We start from the raw sequence: 19975 nt of genomic DNA on the forward strand, positions 1-19975 counted from the left end.
CCATCATGGTCAAAAAAGAGTCCAAAATTCAGTACTTGGATGCAATTTCAAAAACGACACAATGATCTCTGTGCGTTTCCAAGGCAAACCATTCAATATCACAGTTATCCAAGTCTGTGCTCCAACCAGTAACGCTGAAGAAGCTGAAGTTGAATGGTTCTATGAAGACCTACAGGACCTCTTAGAATTAACACACAAAAAAGATGTCCTTTTCATTATAGTCGACTGGAATGCAAAAGTAGGAAGTCAAGAAACACCTGGAGTAACAGGCAACTTTGGCCTTGGAACTCGGAATGAAGCAGGGCAAAGACTAATAGAGTTTTGCCAAGAGAATGCACTGGTCATAGCAAATACCCTCTTCCAGCAACACAAGAGAAGACTCTACACATGGACATCACCAGATGGTCAACACCGAAATCAGATTGATTACATTTTTTGCAGCCAAAGATGGAGAAGTTCTATACAGTCAGCAAAACCAAGGCCAGGAGCTGACTGTACCTCAGATCATGGACTGTCCTTATTACCAAATTCAGACTTAAATTGAAGAAAGTGGGGAAAACCATTAGACCATTCAGGTATGACCTAAATCTAATCCCTATGATTATACAGTGGAAGTGAGAAATAGATTTAAGGGCCTAGATCTGATAGACAGAGTGCCTGATGAACTATGGAATGAGGTTCGTGACATTGTATAGGAGACAGGGATCAAGACCATCCCCATGGAAAAGAAATGAAAAAAAGCAAAATGGCTGCCTAGGGAGGCCTTACAAATAGCTGTGAAAAGAAGGGAAGTGAAAAGCAAAGGAGAAAAGGAAAGATATAAGCATCTGAATGCAGAGTTCCAAAAGAATAGCAAGGAGAGATAAGAAAGCCTTCCTCAGCGATCAACGCAAAGAAATAGAGGAAAACAACAGAATGGGAAAGACTAGAGATCTCTTCAAGAAAATTAGAGATACCAAGGGAACATTTCATGCAAAGATGGGCTCAATAAAGGACAGAAATGGTAGGGACCTAAAAGAAGCAGAAGATATTAAGAAGAGGTGGCAAGAATACACAGAAGAACTGTACAAAAAAGATCTTCAAGACCAAGATAATCACGATGGTGTGATCACTCCTCTAGTGCCAGGCATCCTGGAATGTGAAGTCAGATGGGCCTTAGAAAGCATCATTACGAAGAAAGCTAGTGGAAGTGATGGAATTCCAGTTGAGCTGTTTCAAATCCTGAAAGATGATGCTGTGAAAGTGCTGCACTCAAGATGCCAGCAAATTTGGAAAACTCAACAGAGGCCACAGGACTGGAAAAGGTCAGTTTTCATTCCAATCCCAAAGAAAGGCAATGCCAAAGATTGTTCAAACTACCACACAATTGCACTTATGTTACATGCTAGTAAAGTAATGCTCAGAATTCTCCAAGCCAGGCTTCAGCAATACGTGAACTTCCAGATGTTCAAGCTGGTTTTAGAAAAGGCAGAGGAATCAGAGATCAAATTGCCAACATCCGCTGGATCATGGAAAAAGCAAGAGAGTTCCAGAAAAACATCTATTTCTGCTTTATTGACTATGCCAAAGCCTTCGACTGTGTGTATCACTGTAAACTGGAAAATTCTGAAAGAGATGGGAATACCAGACCATCTGACCTGCCTCTTGAGAAATCTGTATGCAGCTCAGGAAGCAAGAGTTAGAACTGGACATGGAACAACAGACTGGTTCCAAATAGGAAAAGGAGTATGTCAAGGCTGTATATTGTCACCCTGCTTATTTAACTTCTATACAGAGTACATCATGAGAAACGCTGGGCTGGAAGAAGCACAAGTTAGAAACGAGATTGCCGGGAGAAATATCAATAACCTCAGATATGCAGATAACACTGCCCTTTTGGAAGAAAGTGAAGAGGAACTTAAAAGCCTCTTAATGAAAATGAAAGAGCAGAGTGAAAAAGTTGGATTAAAGCTCAACATTCCAAAACTAAGCTCATGGCATCTGGTCCCATCACTTCATGGCAAATAGATGGGGAAACAGTGGAAACAATGTCAGAGTTTATTTTGGAGGGCTCCAAAATCACTGCAAATGGTGATTGCAGCCATGAAATTAAAAGACACTTACTCCTTGGATGGAAAGTTGTAACCAACTTAGATAGCATATTCAAAAGCGAACACATTACTTTGCCAACAAAGGTCCGTCTAGTCAAGGCTATGGTTTTTCCAGTGGTCATGTATGGATGTGAGTGTTGGACTGTGAAGAAAGCTGAGTGATGAAGAACTGATGCTTTTGAAGTGTGGTGTTGGAGAAGACTCTTGAGAGTCCCTTGGACTGCAAGGAGATCCATCCAGTCCATTCTAAAGGAGATCAGTCCTGGGTGTTCTTTGGAAGGACTGATGCTAAAGCTGAAAGTTCAATACTTTGGTCACCTCATGGGAAGAGTTGACTCATTGGAAAAGACTCTGATGCTGAGAGGGATTGGGGGCAGGAGGGGAAGGGGACAACAGAGGATGAGATGGCTGGCCAGGCATCACCAACTCGATGGACATGAGTTTGAGTCAACTCTGGGGGTTGGTAATGGACAGGGAGGCCTGGTGTGCTGCAATTCATGGGGTTGCAAAGAGTCGGAAATGACTGAGCGACTCAACTGAACTGAGTCCCATTATGAGGGCTCTGACCTAATGACCACCCAAAGGCCCTACATCTAAATAGCGTCACATCAGGCATTAGAATTTCAGCAAATCAATGTTGAGGCCCTCGACATTCATAACATAGCACCTTTTGTTAGTCCTCTGGCTCCATTGGGACGCACCTGAAATATGGCCCATTGTCCCTATAGTTTCTGCTTTGCTAGGGAATGGGGATGATGGACAGTTAAGCAGAAATGCAATGGCTACCTTTCTGAAATTTAGCTGTCTTTTACTTAACTTTTCCCTGATTGCTCTAAGTTTTTTTTTTTTTTTAATTAAATTCCAGACTTGCAAAAAAATTGATTTTAGGAGTTTTTGCTAGGTTAATGTTTATTTCATTGGGAAAAATTGATTATTTGAGCACCATTTCCTGCCAGTTTCAGTGACAGTACTTGTACATTAACTTTTTTTTTTGAAGCCTTTATTATTTTAGAGCAGTTTGAGGTTTACAACAAAATTGAGAGGGAGGTGTAGATATTTCTCATATAAATCTTGTTCCTACTCATAAATACCCCCATATCAACTCTACTTAACAGAATGGTACATTTTTTACTAAAACTGAACATAAGCTGACATAGTTACCCAAAGTCCATAGTTTACATCAGGATTCACTCTTGTTTTATATTCTGTGGTACGAACAAATACGGAATGACAAGTATCTAGTATTACAGTATCACACACAGTATTTTCACTGTTCTAAAAATCCTATTTTGTGTATGTATGCTTTACCTACCGTCCCAACCACAGTTTTACTGTGTTCATAGTTTTGCCCTTTGTAAATGTCCAATAGCTGGAATACAATGTGTAGTCTCTTCATATCGACTTCTTTCTCTTAGTGATATGCATTTACGCTTCCTGTATGTCTTCATGAGTTGATAACCCATTGTTTTTTTGTCTGGATGTACCACAGTTCATCCATTCACCTACTGAAGGACATCTTGATTGCATCTACATTTTGACAGTATGAATAAAAGTGCTATAAACAGCTATGTACAGGTTTTCATCTCCTTTGGGTAAACAAGAAGGAGCTGATTGCTGGTTCACATGGTAACAATAGGCTTCCCAGGTGCCTGCCAGTGCAGGAGACTCAGGCTCAATCCCTGAGTTAGCGAGAGTCCCTGGAGGAGGGCCTGGCAATTTACTCCAGTATTCTTACCTGGAGAATCCCGTGGATAGAGGACCCTCACAGGCTACAGTCCCTAGCATCGCAAGGAGTCGGACATGACTAAAGCAACTTAACACACACACCTATGTGATAACAATATGCTTAATTGTGTAAGGATCCACCAAACTTTTTCCACAGTTGCTATACCATTTTGAATTCCTAAGCATCGTAAGATTGTTGCTATTGCTTCACCTGTATCTTTGTTATTACTTGGTATTGTCATATGCCAGCTTTTGGCTGTTGCAGTAAGTATGTAGTGGTATGTCAGTATTATTTGAATTTGTGTTTCTGCAAATGACATGATGTAGAGCATCTTTTCATAAACTTTTTGTCAATCTTATTTGGTGAGTGTCTGTTAAGTTCTTTAGCCCATTTTTAAAATTGTGTATGTTTTGAATAGGTCATAATCAGATGTGTTGTTTTCAAATATTTTTTCTTCCCTGTACATTGCTGTTTTTTCTTCCTCTTAAATTGCTGTTTGTTGTTCAGTCACTTAAGTTGTGTCCAACTCTTTGTGATCCCATGAACTGCAGCATGCCTACCGTACTATGTTCCGAAGTTTGCCACATTCATGTCCATTTAGTCGGTGGTGCCATCTAACCACTTCATCCTCTGTCACCTCCTCTCCTGCCCTCAATCTTTCCAGTATCAGGGCCTTTACAGTGAGTCATCTCCTCACATCAGGTCGTCAAAATATTGGAGCTTCAACTTCAGCATCAGTCCTTCCAAAGAATATTCATTGATTTTCTTTAGGATTGACTGGTTTGATCTCCTTGCTGTCCACAGGACTCTCAAGACTCCAGCACCACAATTCCAAAGCATCTATTCTTTGGCACTGAGCCTTCATTATGGATGAACACTCATATCTCTACATGACTACTGAAAAAACCATAACTTTGACTACATGGACCTTTGTTGACAAAGTGATGTCTCTGCTTTTTAATACACTGTCTAGGTTTGTCATAGCTTTCCTTCCAAGGAGCAAGCATCTTTTAATTCCATGGCTGCAATCACTGTCTGCAGTGATTTTGGGGATGAAGAAAGTAAAATCTGCCACTGTTTAAATTTTTTCACCATCTGTTTGCCATGAAGTGATGGGACTGGATGCCATGATCTTCGTTTTTTATCTGTTGAGTTTTATTTATTTTTTTAATTATTTTTTTTATTGAAGGATAATTTCTTTATAGAATTTTGTTGTTTTCTGTCAAACCTCAACATGAATCAGCCATAGGTATAAATATATCAACTCCATTTTGAACCTCCCTCCCATCTCCCTCCCCATCCCACCCCTCTAGGTTGATGCAGAGCCCCTGTTTGAGTTTCCTGAGCCATACAGCAAATTCCCATTGACTGTCTGTTTCACATATGGTAATTAAGTTTCCAATGTACTGTTTCCATACATCTCACCCTCTCCTCCCTCTCCTCATGTCCATAAGTATATTTTCTATATCTGTTTCTCCATTGCTGCCCTGTAAATCAATTCTTCAGTACCATTTTTCTAGATTCCATATATGTGCATTAGAACGCGATATTTATCTTTCTCTTTCTGACTTACTTCACTCTGTATAATGGGTTCTAGGTTCATCTACCTTATCAGAACTGACTCAAATGTATTCCTTTTTATGGCTGAGTGGTATTCCATTGTATATATGTACCACACCTTCTTTATCCATTCATCTGTCGATGAACGTATAGGTTGCTTCCATGTTCTAGCTATTGTAAATAGTGTTGCAATGAACAGTGGGATATATGTGTGTTTTTCAGTTTTGGTTTCCTCAGGATATATGCCTAGGAGTGGGATTGCTGGGTCATATGATGGTTTTATTCCCATTATTTAAACGAATCTCCATACCGTCTTCCATAGTGGCTGTATCCATTTACATTGCCACCAACAGTGCAAGAGCATTCCCTTTTCTCTACACCTTCTCCAGCATTTATTGTTTGTAGACCTTTTGATGGCCATGATGACTGGGAGTTGGTGATGGACGGGGGCCTGGCGTGCTGTGATTCGTGGTGTTGCCAAGAGTCGAACACGACTGAGCGACTGAACTGAACTGATTCTGACCAGTGTGAGGTGATATCTCATAGTGGTTTAGATTTGCATTTCTTTAATAATGAGCAATGTTCAGCATCTTTTCATGTGTTTGTTAGCCATCTGTATGTCTTCCTTGGAGAAAAGTCTATTTAGGTCTTTCTCCTGCTTTTTGATTGGGTTGTTTGTTTTTCTGGCATTATGAGCTGCTTGTATATTTGGAAATTAATCCTTTGTCAGTTGATTCATTTGCTATCATTTTCTCCCTTTCTGACGGTTGTCTTTTTATCTTGCTTATAGTTTCCTTAGGTGTGCAAAAGCTTTTAAGTTTAATCAGGTCCCATTTGTTTACTTTTGCTTTTATTTCCACTACTCTAGGAGGTGGTTCATAGAGGATCTTTCTTTGATTTATGTCATTGAGGGTTCAGCCTATGTTTTTGCTCTAAGAGTTTTAATGTTTCTGATCTTACGTTTAGGTCTTTAATCCATTTTGAGTTTGTCTCTGTGAATAGTGTTAGGAAGTATTCTAACTTCATTTTTTTTTATAGGTAGCTGTGCAATTTTCCCAGCACCATTGATTGAAGAGTCTGTCTTTGCCCCATTGTATATTCTTGCCTCCTTTGTCAAAAATAAGGTACCCATAGGTGCATGGGTTTATTTCTGGGGTTTCTATCTTGTTCCATTAGTCTGTATTTCTGTTTTTTTGCCAATACCATACTGTCTTGATGACTGTACTTGTAGTATAATCTGAAGTCGGGAAGGTTAATTTCCTCCAGTTCCATTCTTCTTAGGACTGCTTTGGCTATTCGGGATCTTTTGTGTTTCCATATGAATTGTGAAATTTTTGTTCTAGTTCTGTGAAAAAATGTCATTGGTAATTTGATAGGGATTGCATTGAATCTGTAGATTGTGTTTGGTAGTATAGTCATTTTCACAATATTGATTCTTCCTACCTAGGAACATGGAATATCTCTCCATCTGTTTATGTTGTCTTTGATTTCTTTCATTAGTGTCTTGTAATTTTCTGTTTACAGTTCTTTTGTCTCCTTAGGTAAGTTTATTTCTAGATACTTAATTCTTTGTGTTGCAGTGGTGAATGGGATTGATTCCTTAATTTCTTTCTGATTTTTCATTGTTAGATATAGAAATGCAAGTGATTTCTGTGTATTGATTTTGTATCCTGCGACTTTGCTAATTTCACTGATTAGCTTTAGTAATTTTCTGATACTATCTTTTGGGTTTTCTATGTACAGTATCACTGTGCTTCCCTGGTGGCTCAGAGGTTAAAACGTCTGCCTGCAATGCAGGAGACATGGGTTCGATCCCTGGGTTCGGAAGATCCCCTGGAGAAGGAAATGGCAACCCACTTCAGTATTCTTGCCTGGAGAATCCCATGGACAGAGGAGCCTGGTGGGCTAAGAGTTGGGGTTGCAAAGAGTTGGACATGACTGAGAGACTTCACTCACTCACTCACTCATGTACGGTATCATGTCATCTGCAGACAGTGAGAGCTTTACTTCTTCTTTTCCAATCTGGATTTATTTTATTTCTTTTTCTTTGATTGCTATAGCTAGGACTTCCAGAACTATGTTGAATAATAGTGATGAAAGTTGACAACCTTGTCTTGTTCTTGATCTTAGGGGGAATGCTTTCAGTTTTCACCATTGAGAATGATGTTTGCTGTAGGCTTATCATATATGGCCTTTACTATGTTGAGGCAGGTTCCTTCTATGCCCATTTTTTGAAGAGTTTTCATCATAAATGGGTGCTGAATTTTGTCAAAGACTTTTTCGGCATCTGTTATGATCATATGGTTTTTATCTTTCAATTTGTTAATAATGGTGTATCACATTGATTGATTTGCATATATGGGAGAATCCTTGCATTCCTGGAATAAACCCAACTTGATCATGGTGTATGAGGTTTTTGATGTGTTGGTGAATTCTGTTTGCTTTTTTGTTGAGAATTTTTGCATCTATGTTCATCAGTGATATTGGCCTATAGTTTTCTTTTTTTTGTACTGTCTTTGATTTTGGTATCAGGGTGATGGTGGCCTCATAGAATCAATTTGGAAGTGTTCTTCCTCTGCAATTTTTTGAAAGAGTTTTAGAAGGATAGGCATTAGCTCTTCTCTAAATGTTTGATGGAATTTTCCTGTGAAGCCATCTGGTCGTGGGCTTTTGTTTTTTTGGGAGATTTTTTATCACAACTGCTTGTAATTAGGTTGTTCATAATTTGTATTTCTTCCTGGTTCAGTCTTGGAAGATTGAACTTTTCTTAGAATCCAGGTTATCCATTTTATTCCCATATAGTTGTTCATAATAGTCTCTTATAGTTCTTTATAATTCTGCATTGTCTGTTGTAACCCTCTCATTTCTTATTTTGTTGATTTGATTCTTCTGTCTTTTTTTCTTACTGAGTCTGGCTAAAGGTTTGTGAATTTTGTTTATCTTCTCAAAGAACCAGCTTTTAGTTTTATTACTTTACTGTTATTTCTTTCATTTCTTTTTTATTTATTTTTTCTTGGATCTTTATGATTTCTTTCCTTCTACTAATTTTTGGGGGTTTTTTGTTCTTTTTCCAGCTGTTTAGGTGTAAAGTTAGGTTGTCTATTTGATGATTTCTTTTTTTGTTTCTTGATGTAGGATTGTATTGCTACAAACTTCCCTCTTTGAAAACCTTTTGCTGCATCCCATAGGTTTTGAGTTGTTGTGTTTTCATTGTCATTTGTTTCTAGAAATTTCTTTATTTCTTTTTTGGTTTCTTCAGTAACCTGTTGGTTATTTAGAAACGTGTTGCTTAATCTCCATATGTTTGTGTTTCTTACAGTTTTTTTTCTTGTAATTGATGTCCAATCTCAAAGTGTTGTGGTTGGAGAAAATGCTTGATACGGTTTCAGTTTTCTTAAGTTTACTGAAGTTTGATTTGTGACCCAGGATGTGGTCTATCATGAAGAATGTTCCATGTGCACTTGAGAAGGTGTGAACCTGAATGTGAAGTCGCTCAGTCGTGTCCAACTCTTTGTGACCCCGTGGACTATAGCCCACCAGGCTCCTCTGTCCATGGGATTTTCCAGGCAATAGTACTGGAGTGGATTGCCATTTCCTTCTCCAAGGGATCTTCCCAACCCAGGGATCGAACCCGGGTCTCCCACATCGTAGACAGACGCCTTACCATCTGAACTACCAAGGAAGTCAATCTTGAGAAGGTGTATTCTTCTGCATTTGGATGGAATGTCCTGAAGATATCAATGAGATCCATTTCATCTATGTATCATTTAAGACTTCTGTTTCCTTATTAATTTTCTGTTTTGATGATCTATCCATTGGTGTGAATGGGGTGTTAAAGTCTCTTACTGTGTTACTGTCAATTTCTCCTTTTATGTCTGTTAGTGTTTCTCTTAGTACTGAGGTGCTCCTATGTTGGGTGCATAGATATTTACAATTGTTATGTCTTCCTCTTGGATTGATCCCTTGATCATTATGTAGTGTCCTTCCTTATCTCTTACAATCTTCATTTTAAGGTCTGTTTTGTCTGATATGAGGATTGCTACTCCAGCTTTCTTTTGCTTCCCATTTGTATGGAGTATATTTTTCCATCCTCTCACTTTCCATCATATGTGTCTTTAGGTCTGAAGTGGGCTTCTTGTAGCCAGCATATACGTGGGTCTTGTTTTTGTTTCCATTCAGCCAGTCTGTGTCTTTCGGTTGGAGCACTTAATCCATTTACATTTAAAGTAATTATTGATATATGTATTCCTATTGCCATTTTCTTAATTGTTTGGGTTGATTTTGTAGATCTTTTTCTTTTTTTTTTTTAAACCCTATATAGTTTATTCCTGGTGAAACATTAAATACTTTTCTACTATATTAGAAAATACATTAATTCCTACCAACACTAGAGATTTGCCACTTAAATATATATTACTCTATTTTAGGGAAAAAATGTTTCACATTTTCATAAAATAGACTGCAATAAAGTGCTTTTTCTTAGAGTATGCAGATCCTGAGAAAAACAAATATATTTAAAAATATTGTTTGTCTTGAAATCATATTCTTTTTCATTCTTACATTCATAAACTAAACTTCTTAGGCATTAGCCTCCAGTGACCAAAAGCTCTTTCTTCAAGGAAACTGGGTTGGTAGTTCTTGGTCTAGCACACTCGTGTGAGATGTGTAAAGTCAAGAGACATCTTGAACATACTCTGTCTCAGTGGTGTTAGAACAAGTGAACAGACGTGACCTAGAGAACTTCACAAATGGTAATGCCTGAAGACAAGACAGCTGAAACCAGAGGCCTTTCTTGTGCTGAAACGGCTTTCTCGCTGGCCTGAATACAACGTGCTTTTCCACTGCACACCCAAGTTTGACTGAAGTGAGCACTGAATACCATCACTGAACACTCTCACAGAAACAGTAGATAATACAGGGTCTTTAGACATGAAAAATAGCAGCATCAATATCACACAAGTTATATTTTTGGTTCATGAACATAAGATAGCCATACCTTTGATCAGAGAAATCTTAATACACATGAGGCCTTAAAACAGTAACAAGGTGGGGGGCGGGAAAACACCCAAATACATGTGAATTAAAGAAAATAACTAATAGGCAATATTTGGTAAATGATGTGAATAATAATATTTAAAGACTGCTTTCCATTATCTACTTTGTTGAAACACTTAACTATCTAAGTCCATGATTTAAATGTGTATAAAAGACTTGGGAATTCTCTTTTCTTGTATTTCTTGACCATAAGTCCCTTTAACATTTATTGTAAAGCTGGTTTGGTGGTACTGAATTCTCTTAACTTTTGCTTGTCTGAAAAGCTTTTTATTTCTCCATCAATTTTGAATGAGATTCTTGCTGGGTAGTCTTGGTTGTAGATTTTTCCCTTTCAGTACTTTAAATATATCCTGCTATTTCCTTTTGGCCTGCAGAGTTTCTGCTGAAAGATCAGCTATTATGCGTATGGGATTTCCCTTATATGTTACTTGTTGCTTCTCCCTTGCTGCTTTTAATATTCTTTCTTTGTGTTTAATCTTTGTTAGTTTGATTAGTATGTGTGGTCGCAGAGTCGAACACGACTGAGCGACTGAACTGAACTGAACTGACTGTGTTTCTCCTTGGGTTATCCTGTATGGGACTCTTTGTGCCTCTCGGACTTAATTGACTATTCCTTTTCGATGTTGGGGAAATTTTCAATTGTAATCTCTTCAAAAAATTTCTCATACCCTTTCTTTTTCTCTTCTTCTTCTGGGACCCCTATAATTTGAATGTTGGTGCATTTTGTATTGTCCCAGATGTCTCTGATGCTATCCTCAGTTCTTTTCATTCTTTTTCCTTTATTTTGCTCTTCAGAAGTTATTTCCACCATTTTATCTTCCAATTCACTGATTTGTTCTTCTGCTTTAGATATTCTGCTATTGATTCCTTATAGGGTACTTTAACTTTCAGTAATTCTGGTTTTTGTCTCTATGTTTAGTCTTCAGTTCTTCTCGGTCTTTGTTAGTTGATTCTTGCATTTTCTCCATTTTGTTTTCAAGGTTTATGATAATCTTTACTATCATTATTCTGAATTCTTTTTCAGGTGTTTGCCTATGTTCTCTTCATTTATTTGGACTTCTTTGTTTCTAGTTTGTTGTTCCTTCATTTGTGTAGTATTTCTTTGCCTTTCATTATTTTTTAAATTTTGTGTTTGAGGTCTCCTTTTCCCATGCTTCATGGTTGAATTCTTTCTTCCTTTTGATTTCTGCCCTCCTAAGATTGGTGCAGTGGTTTGTGTAAGCTTCCTATAGGCTGAGATTTGTGCTAAGTGTTTGTTTCTTTTCCCTTTAATGTTCAAGGCTGAGTGAGATGATAATCCTGTCTGCTGATGATTGGTTTTGTAATTTTGTTTTTTGTTGTTGTTTAGATGAGGTGTACTGCACAGGGTGAAGTGAAGTTAAGTGAAGTGAAGTTGCTCAGTCGTGTCCGACTCTTTGTGACCCCATGGACTGTAGCCTACCAGGCCCCTCTGTCCATGGGATTCTCCAGGCAACAGTACTGGAGTGGGTTGCCATTTCCTTCTCCAAGGGATCTTCCTGACCCAGGGATCGAACCCTGGTCTCCTGCATTCCAGGCAGACACTTTGGGTACTACCTGGTAATGCCAGGTCTTGTATTCAAGTAGTTTCCTTTGTGTGAGTTCTCACTATTTGATCCTCCCTAGGGTTAGTCTCTGATAGTTTAGGGTCTTGGAATTATTGCTCCCACTCCAAAGGCTCAGGGCTTGATATATTCTCCACAGCATGCAGAGTACCTGTCCTTGGAGATGAAGACAAGGATGGGAAGGAGATTTTTCATGTGAATGTGTCACCTGGGCTGCTCATCAGCCTTGCTTTGGTCTGCCTTCTGCTCTTGCTGTCCCAGTAGACAGTTCTTCTGTGGAGGCCAAATTTCAAATGCAAATCCAGTCACAGACACCTGCTGTGCACTCTCCATCTTCTTTCCTGTGAAGCTGTATAATCATAAGGCATTTGATCACTGTATAATCACTGTATAATCATAAGGCATTTGATTTAAGTTATACCTGAATGAGCTAGTGGTTTTCCTTACTTTCTTCAATTTAAGTCTGAATTTTCAATAAGGCATTCATGATCTGAGCCATAGTCAGCTACTGGTCTTGTTTTACCTGACTTGAAAGAGCTTTTGCATCTTCAGCTGCAAACAATATAATCAACCTGATTTTGAAATTGATCATCTGGTAATGTTCGTGTGTAGAGTCGTCTCTTGCTTTGTTGATAAAGAATGTTTTCTTGGACCAGTGCATTCTCTTTGCAAAAGTCTATTAGCCTTTGTCCTGCTTCATTTTGTACTCCATGGTCAAACTTGCTTGTTACTGCAGGTATCTCTTGACATCCTCCTTTTGCATTCCATTCATCTGTGATGAAAGGGACATCTTTTTGGCGTGTTAGTTCTAAAAGGTCTTGTAGATCTTGATAGAACCATTCAAATTCACTTTCTTCAGTATTAGTGGTTGGGGGATAGACTTGGATTACTGTGATATTGAATGGTTTGCTTTGGAAACAAACCAAGAGCATTCCCAAGTACTGCATTTCAGACTCTCATTGACTTTGAGGGCTACTGCATTCCTTCTAAGGGATTCTTGCCCACAGTAGTTGATATAATGGTCATGTGAATTAAATTCTGTCATTTTGGTCTATTTTAGTTGACTGGTTCCTAAAATGTCGACGTTCAGTCATCTCCTGTTTGACCACTCCTCACCTGAGGAGGAGATATTTCTCGTTTTTACTGTTAGAACTTGGTCGAATTCCTGGAGGTATATATCAAATTATTTGGGGCCTCCCAATGGCTAGGCTACCTCTAGAGTTTTTAACTCTCAGTTATCTACACTAACATCTCCAGCAATTCATCAGTTACAGTTTAGATTTTCCAGCCTTGGTTCTGGTGTCCATGGTGTCTTCCTTTTGCAGGTCTCTGCTCTGGTAAGTTGTGACTAACTTTCTATCTCTCCAGTCTTAGGGGCAGTGGTTAACCCTGTGTCCTCCCCTCTTACATATCCAAGAAGAGGTTTTGGTTTTTCAGTTCTTCAGCTTTTTACTTGTTAGTATGGAGTGGTAACTTAAAAGCCCTTTCATAGGGAACCAGAAACCCCAAACCCTTCAAAACTTCTTAATCGAGAAATTAAAATGTGAATAGAATTCTTTGTGAATAAATCTATGTCAGTTTAGATTAAATAGCTGTGTATTTTCTTTGTTGTGCATGAAACAGAGTAGCAAGAAATGTAGAGTGAAATTTTTTTATTTTACTATTTTTAATTTGAAAAATACTTTAAGATTATATTGATTGCTAATTTTTTTCCTGTCTTTTTTTCATGCAGATTTGAAACCAAAATAGATTCATTTCATGTTACTGGCTTACCAGATAACTCAACAAAACCCCGCCTCCTGTCTTCATTAGATGATGCTGGATCACTCTTGAAAATTATGTTTGAGATAAATCCTTTAGATGAAACTGTTGCTCAGAGGTGTATCATAGAAGCTGAACCTTTAGAAATGTTATATGATGCAGTAAGCATTTTTTGCAATTCCTAAGTTTTAATATATTTCTATTTGCCTTGAGTTTGTCCTCATGTTATTGATACTTATTTTAACAGAGAACAGTGAATAGTATAGTAGAATTCTTCAGACCTCCAAAAGAGGTAAATCTAGCACAGCTGACTTCAGTAACTTTGACAAAACTTGAAGAATTTCGTGATAAGACAGCAACAGGTAAATGCCAGTATTATTGGTTTATCATTTAATACAGTTTGAGTCATGTTATACTGATTTTAGTATTCTTTGAGTTTATATTTGTAGACTAGATACAGTTTTAATTGAAACTTAGTCTGGTACTTTTATATATTTAAATTCAAATATGATAACTATGTCTTAAACTTAGAAAGGTCTGACCTTTGAACCATATTCATGTTAATTGCAAAATTTTGTTAGGATTTTTGAAATTCTGTTTATGACAGAAACTGGCCTGTATTTTCCTTTCTTGTAATGACTTCCAGATTTTAGTGTATTGGTCTCAGGACCTAGAAGTTCCACCCTTTTTTATTATCTTGGAGAATTTGTATAAGATTGGGTCTCATTTCTTTTTTCAGTCTTTGTGCTAGGAGATTTCTTTGGGAATAATTTTAAACTAGAGGTTCATTTTTTTAAAATATAGATGACTATAGAGATGATCTCTGTGGTTTTTAATGGTTTGTAATTTGTTGAGACTTGCTTTCTGGCTCAACATATGGTAGTTTTAAAAATGTTCCATATATATTTGAAAAGTCTGTACTTCATGTCTTCTGTATCCTTAGTAGATTTTTTTTTCCCTTTTCACCATATTCTAACAGTTATTTAGAGAAGTACATGAAAAATACCTCACTGTCAATGTTAATTTGTATATTTCATGTGGATCTGTAATTTTCTGCTTTATAGATTTTGTTGCTAATTAGGTATATACAGAGATAATTTTTTCTTGTGAACCAAATCTTTTATCGGTATGAAATTGTCAATATTTTTAGTAATGCTTTAATCTTTTCAATATTCTTTTTGTTCTGATTATAGTATATATATTTCAAATTTCTTTTGGTTGTAATTTGCCTGCTACATGTTTTTTTTTATTCTTCTATATTCTTTTCCCCTCTATCTATAGTTCTAGATGTGTCATTTCAACAACATATATGAGGTGTTTTTCAAGCTGTGATATTCAGTCTTTTCTGTTTCTTGACTGTTTTTTGCCTGCCTTTGGATAAATTACAGCATTGTTTCCTTAACTCCAACCCTTGTACCATTTGAAACTTAAACATTCTCTCTTCACCCCCTTTTCTTTCTGCCCTCAGTGTTTTCCACCATCATGGTCTTTTCCGATCAGCTGGCTCTTTCTATCAGGTGGCCAAAGTATTGGAGGTTCAGCTTTAGCATCAATCCTTCCAATGAATATTCAGGGTTAATTTCCTTTAGGATTGACTGGTTTGATCTCCTTACTGTCCATGGGACTCTCAGGAGTCTTCTGCAGCACCAAGTTTTTCTCAGAGACATTCTTTGCATTCTCTTATGGGTAGGTTTTAGGGAGAGGGAGATTTAACTTCTGTATTACTCTTAATTTTAGTATGTATCTTTTAGAGCCCAGATTTATGAAAACTCCTGCTGGACTCTGTTTTTTTGTCATTTGTTCCCTATACTCTGTGAGACTGTGGAAAGGAGTTCCAAAGTTTACCAAGTGCAGAACATGGTCTCAGGATAAAATTTTTTTGGTTCCCTTTGAAATCTTTTGGCTAACTCTTCAGATTGATTTTCCACTTGATAGATGCTTACTCTCTTGCCTCCTCTTAATGTTTTTAATGTTTCATTTTCATTGCTGTTTGTTTTGCTCTGTGTCCCACAATTTTTATTGCTTTAAGTGGAAGAAAAAGTTTGGCTACCTACTTATTGATGTTACCAGGATTTAAACTCTAGTTTTAATATAAGTTGCAAACATTATTTTAGTTAAAATTCATTGGGATAGATTCATCTGTTTTTATAGGAAGTTCTGGTTGCTTATTTTGGTTTACATATGGTTTTATTGAAGATGATTTAGTAATAGAAAATTTTTCATTGTCTCAGTTAATATAAAGGTTGATTTCATTGTTTGGTATAGCAGACGTAGCTGTGTTAATTTCACAAATTGGGGAGAATTATAGAGATTCTAATATCAGAGATATGAATAACTATTTCATGGAACTTAAGTTTTTTAGATGTGTATCTTCCAAGTTTTACCCAATTGAGTTTATAGATCAAAAATTCTTTTTTGATTATTACAGTTTTATACTTGGTTAATATTTCATGTCTTAATATTTAATAAGGAGCATACATACATATTGACTTTATATTGAAAACATCTTGCTAAGGTTATTTAAAAATTAATACTAACTTCACATTATTTTAAAATTGTGTTACTAATTCATGTGTTTAGTGATTCTCTGTTTCTTGAGTAATTTGTGAACATTATTCATTGTAAAGATTTAAATTTTCTGCAGGTCTGGTATATATTATTGAAACACAGAAAGTTCTTGATCTCAAAATTAACTTGAATGCTTCATATATCATTATCCCACAAGATGGTATCTTTAGCCCTACGTCAAATCTCCTTCTTTTGGATCTTGGACATCTAAAGGTATTACTTTGTTTAAGATGTCTTTTGGTTTATAGATGTTTGATTTGGTAAATTAATTTTTAGCTTAGTAGCAGAAACTAAGATTTGAGAAAGCCCCCATTTGTAACGAATAAAGTGGTTTCATTTAGTTAGGTAGTTTTCTACATTTCTTACATGAAAATGACCGATTGAATGCTGAAGGTCAGAGGCAAACCTAAGAATTATATTTGTAAAATTTGAGAGTAATTCGTGAGGAGTTTATTTCCTTTTCAATTTAAATTTATTACTTGATCAATTAAAACGTATAGAGTAGGAGGAAGTTCTAGAACTCATCAAGTGTATTTTCATCCTTCTGAAATTTTTTTTTTGTATATACTATAAATATTGACATTTTAGTATTTCTATTAAATAATCCTATGATTGAGAGATGGTCTTCTTTCATTTCCCTTCCTGTTCAGTTATCTATGTTTTTCCATCAGTTTTGAGTAGAGAATACTTTTTTCTGTGTTTCTGGTTCTATGCTGTTCAATATGGTACCCACTTGTATTTATTTAAATTGATTAAAGTTTTTTTTAATTCAGTTCTTTAGTTATACTTTGGCTACATTCCAGCATTTAATAGTCACAGATGGCTTGTGGCTACTGTATTAAAACAGGTGGAGAGCATTTTTATCATCATAGGAAGCTCAGTTGGAAAGGAGTACTCCATATCATTAAATGTAGACTGCAGTTCATGGAGTCGCAAAGAGTCAGACACCACTGAGCGACTTCACTTTCACTTTTCACTTTCATGCATTGGAGAAGGAAATGGCAACCCACTCCAGTGTTCTTGTCTGGAGAATCCCAGGGACAGGGGAGCCTGGTGGACTGCCGTCTATGGGGTTGCACAGAGTCGGACATGACTAAAGCGACTTAGCAGCAGCAGCAGCAGCAGCTAACAGTTTAAGACCCAAGAGGGATAGATATGGAATGCTCTTTCTGGCTATGTAATAAATATGTGTCTTTCCTTGATATTGACATTCTCCTTTATGTATTTTTTTACTCCTCATTTAGTAATTATGTAGACACTGCTGGATTTACATTTATAATAATTTTATACAGCTAATAATTCATATTTGAACTTGTTTATGGATTTGGTTCATGGGCAGTGTGGTATAGTGAAAATAGCCAGTGGAAAGGTATAGTGGTCAAAAGTAACAGTATATCTTTAGTTTTATGACCTTAGGCAATTTGCATAACATTTTGCCTAAAATTTGTTACTTTCAAACAGATAGTCAATTTTGACTGTGTACTCCCAACTGTAAAATAGAGGGGAAAATTTTATAATACAAAACACATATATGCATATGTATGTGTGCATGTGTGGTATGTATATGAATGAATGGGTGAACAAAATCTTTATATACTACTGTAAAATGATTTCCAGGATACTTGAGTGAAAAAAGTGGTATGAAGAGTATAGCATGGAAGAGTTATATAACTATAACTTGCTTGAAAAGTGAAGGTCGCTAAGTTGTGTCCGACTCTTTGCGACCCCATGGACTTTATAGTCCATGGAATTCTCCAGGCCAAAATACTGGAGTGGGTAGCCTTTCCTTTCTCCAGGGAATCTTCCCAACCCAAGGATCGAACCCCAGGTCTCCTGCATTTCAGGTGGATTCTTTACCAGCTGAGCCACAAGGGAAGCCCAAGAATAGTGGAGTGGGTAGCCTATCCCTTCTCCAGCGGATCTTCCTGACCCAGGAATCGAACCAGGGTCTCCTGCATTGCAGGTGAATTCTTTACCAACTGAGCTATTAGGGAAGGCCATTGAGGTTGCATAAATGGCAGCAATGGAATTAAGGTATCAGTTCAGTTCAGTCACTCAGCCATGTCCAGCTCTTTGTGACTCCATGGACTGCAGCATGCCAGGCCTCCCTGTCCATCATCAACTCCAAGAGTTTACTCAGACTCATGTCCATTGAGTTGATGATGCCATCCAACCATCTCATCCTCTCTCGTCCTCTTCTCCTCTCACCTTCAATCTTTCCCAACATCAGGGTCTTTTCCAGGGAGTCAGTTCTTCACACCAGGTGGCCAAAGTATTGGAGTTTCAGCTTCAGCATTAGTTCTTCCAATGAATATTAGGACTTATTTCCCTTAAGATTGATCTCCTTTCTGTCCAAGAGACTCTCTCTCATGTATGGTTGTGAGAGTTGGACTGTAAAGAAAGCTGAGTGCTGAAGAATTGATGCTTTTGAACTGTGGTGTTGGAGAAGACTCTTGAGAGTCCCTTGGACTGCAAGGAGATCCAACCAGTCCATCCAAAAGGAGATCAGTCCTGGGTGTTCATTGGAAGGACTGATGTTGAAGCTGAAACTCTAATACTTTGGCCATCTGATGTGAAGAGCCTAACTCATTTGAAAAGACCCTGATGCTGGGAAAGATTGAGGGCAGGAGGAGAAGAGGATGAGATGGTGGAATGACATCACTGACTCAATGAACATGGGTTTGGGTGGACGCTGGGAGCTGGTGATGAACAGGGAGGCCTGGAGTGCTGTGGTTCATGGGGTCGCAAAGAGTCATATACTACTGAGCGATTGAACTGAACTGAACTAGGTTGGCCATAACTTTTTTCCCAAGGAGGAAGAATCTTTTAATTTCATGGCTGTAGTCATCATCTGCAGTGATTTTGGAGCCCTAAAAAATAAAGTCTGACACTGTTTCCCCATCTATTAGCCATGAAGTGACGGAACTGGATGCCATGATCTAAGTTTTCTGAATGTTGAGCTTTAGGCCAACTTTTTCAGTCTCCTCTTTTACTTTCATCAAGAGGCTTTTTAGTTCCTCTTCACTTTCTGCCATAAGGATGGTTTCATCTGCATATCTGAGGTTATTGATATTTCTCTTGGCAATCTTGATTCCAGCTTGTGCTTCATCCAGCAGTGTTTCTCAATGATATACTCTGCATATAAGTTAAATAAGCAGGGTGACAATATACAGCCTTGATGTACTTCTTTCCCTATTTGGAACCAGTCTGCTGTTCCATGTTGAGTTCTAACTGTTGCTTACTAACCTGCATACAGATTTATCAGGGGACAGGTTCACTGGTCTGGTGTTCCCATCCTTCAGAATTTTCACAGTTTGTTGTGATCCACAGTCACATGCTATGCCATCGTCAAAAGCAGAAATAGATGTTTTTATGGAACTCTCTTTCTTTTTTGATGCAGGTATCAGGTATACTAATATTTAATCCTGGAATCTCACTCACCATTATAAAGCTATCTAAATATCTTATCATGCCACGGAAATATTTTGTAAGATGTATTTGTGTCTTAATATTGTTTTTAATAAAAAGTCTTCTTCAGTTCAGTTCATTTGTCCATTGTGTCCAAAACACTGTGACCCCATGAATTGCATCACACAAGGCCTCCCTGTCCATCACCAACTCCTGGAGTTCAC

At 37.4% G+C, this 19975-nt stretch overlaps 1 protein-coding gene across 3 annotated transcripts in view; it reads left to right on the forward strand.

The window, feature by feature from the left end:
- The window catches only part of VPS13A (vacuolar protein sorting 13 homolog A), a 277384-nt gene that overhangs the window by 70228 nt on the left and 187181 nt on the right, over nucleotides 1-19975 (forward strand). For all 3 annotated transcript variants that reach the window (XM_040257403.1, XM_040257484.1, XM_040257562.1), the window contains exons 18-20: nucleotides 13747-13936; nucleotides 14023-14137; nucleotides 16420-16556. In XM_040257403.1, coding sequence (XP_040113337.1) covers nucleotides 13747-13936; nucleotides 14023-14137; nucleotides 16420-16556 — 442 coding nt within the window. The remainder of the gene's footprint in view (nucleotides 1-13746; nucleotides 13937-14022; nucleotides 14138-16419; nucleotides 16557-19975) is intronic.

This window comes from Oryx dammah, unplaced genomic scaffold (genome assembly GCF_014754425.2).
Source record: "Oryx dammah isolate SB20612 unplaced genomic scaffold, SCBI_Odam_1.1 HiC_scaffold_1, whole genome shotgun sequence".
Taxonomy (NCBI): Eukaryota; Metazoa; Chordata; class Mammalia; order Artiodactyla; family Bovidae; genus Oryx; species Oryx dammah.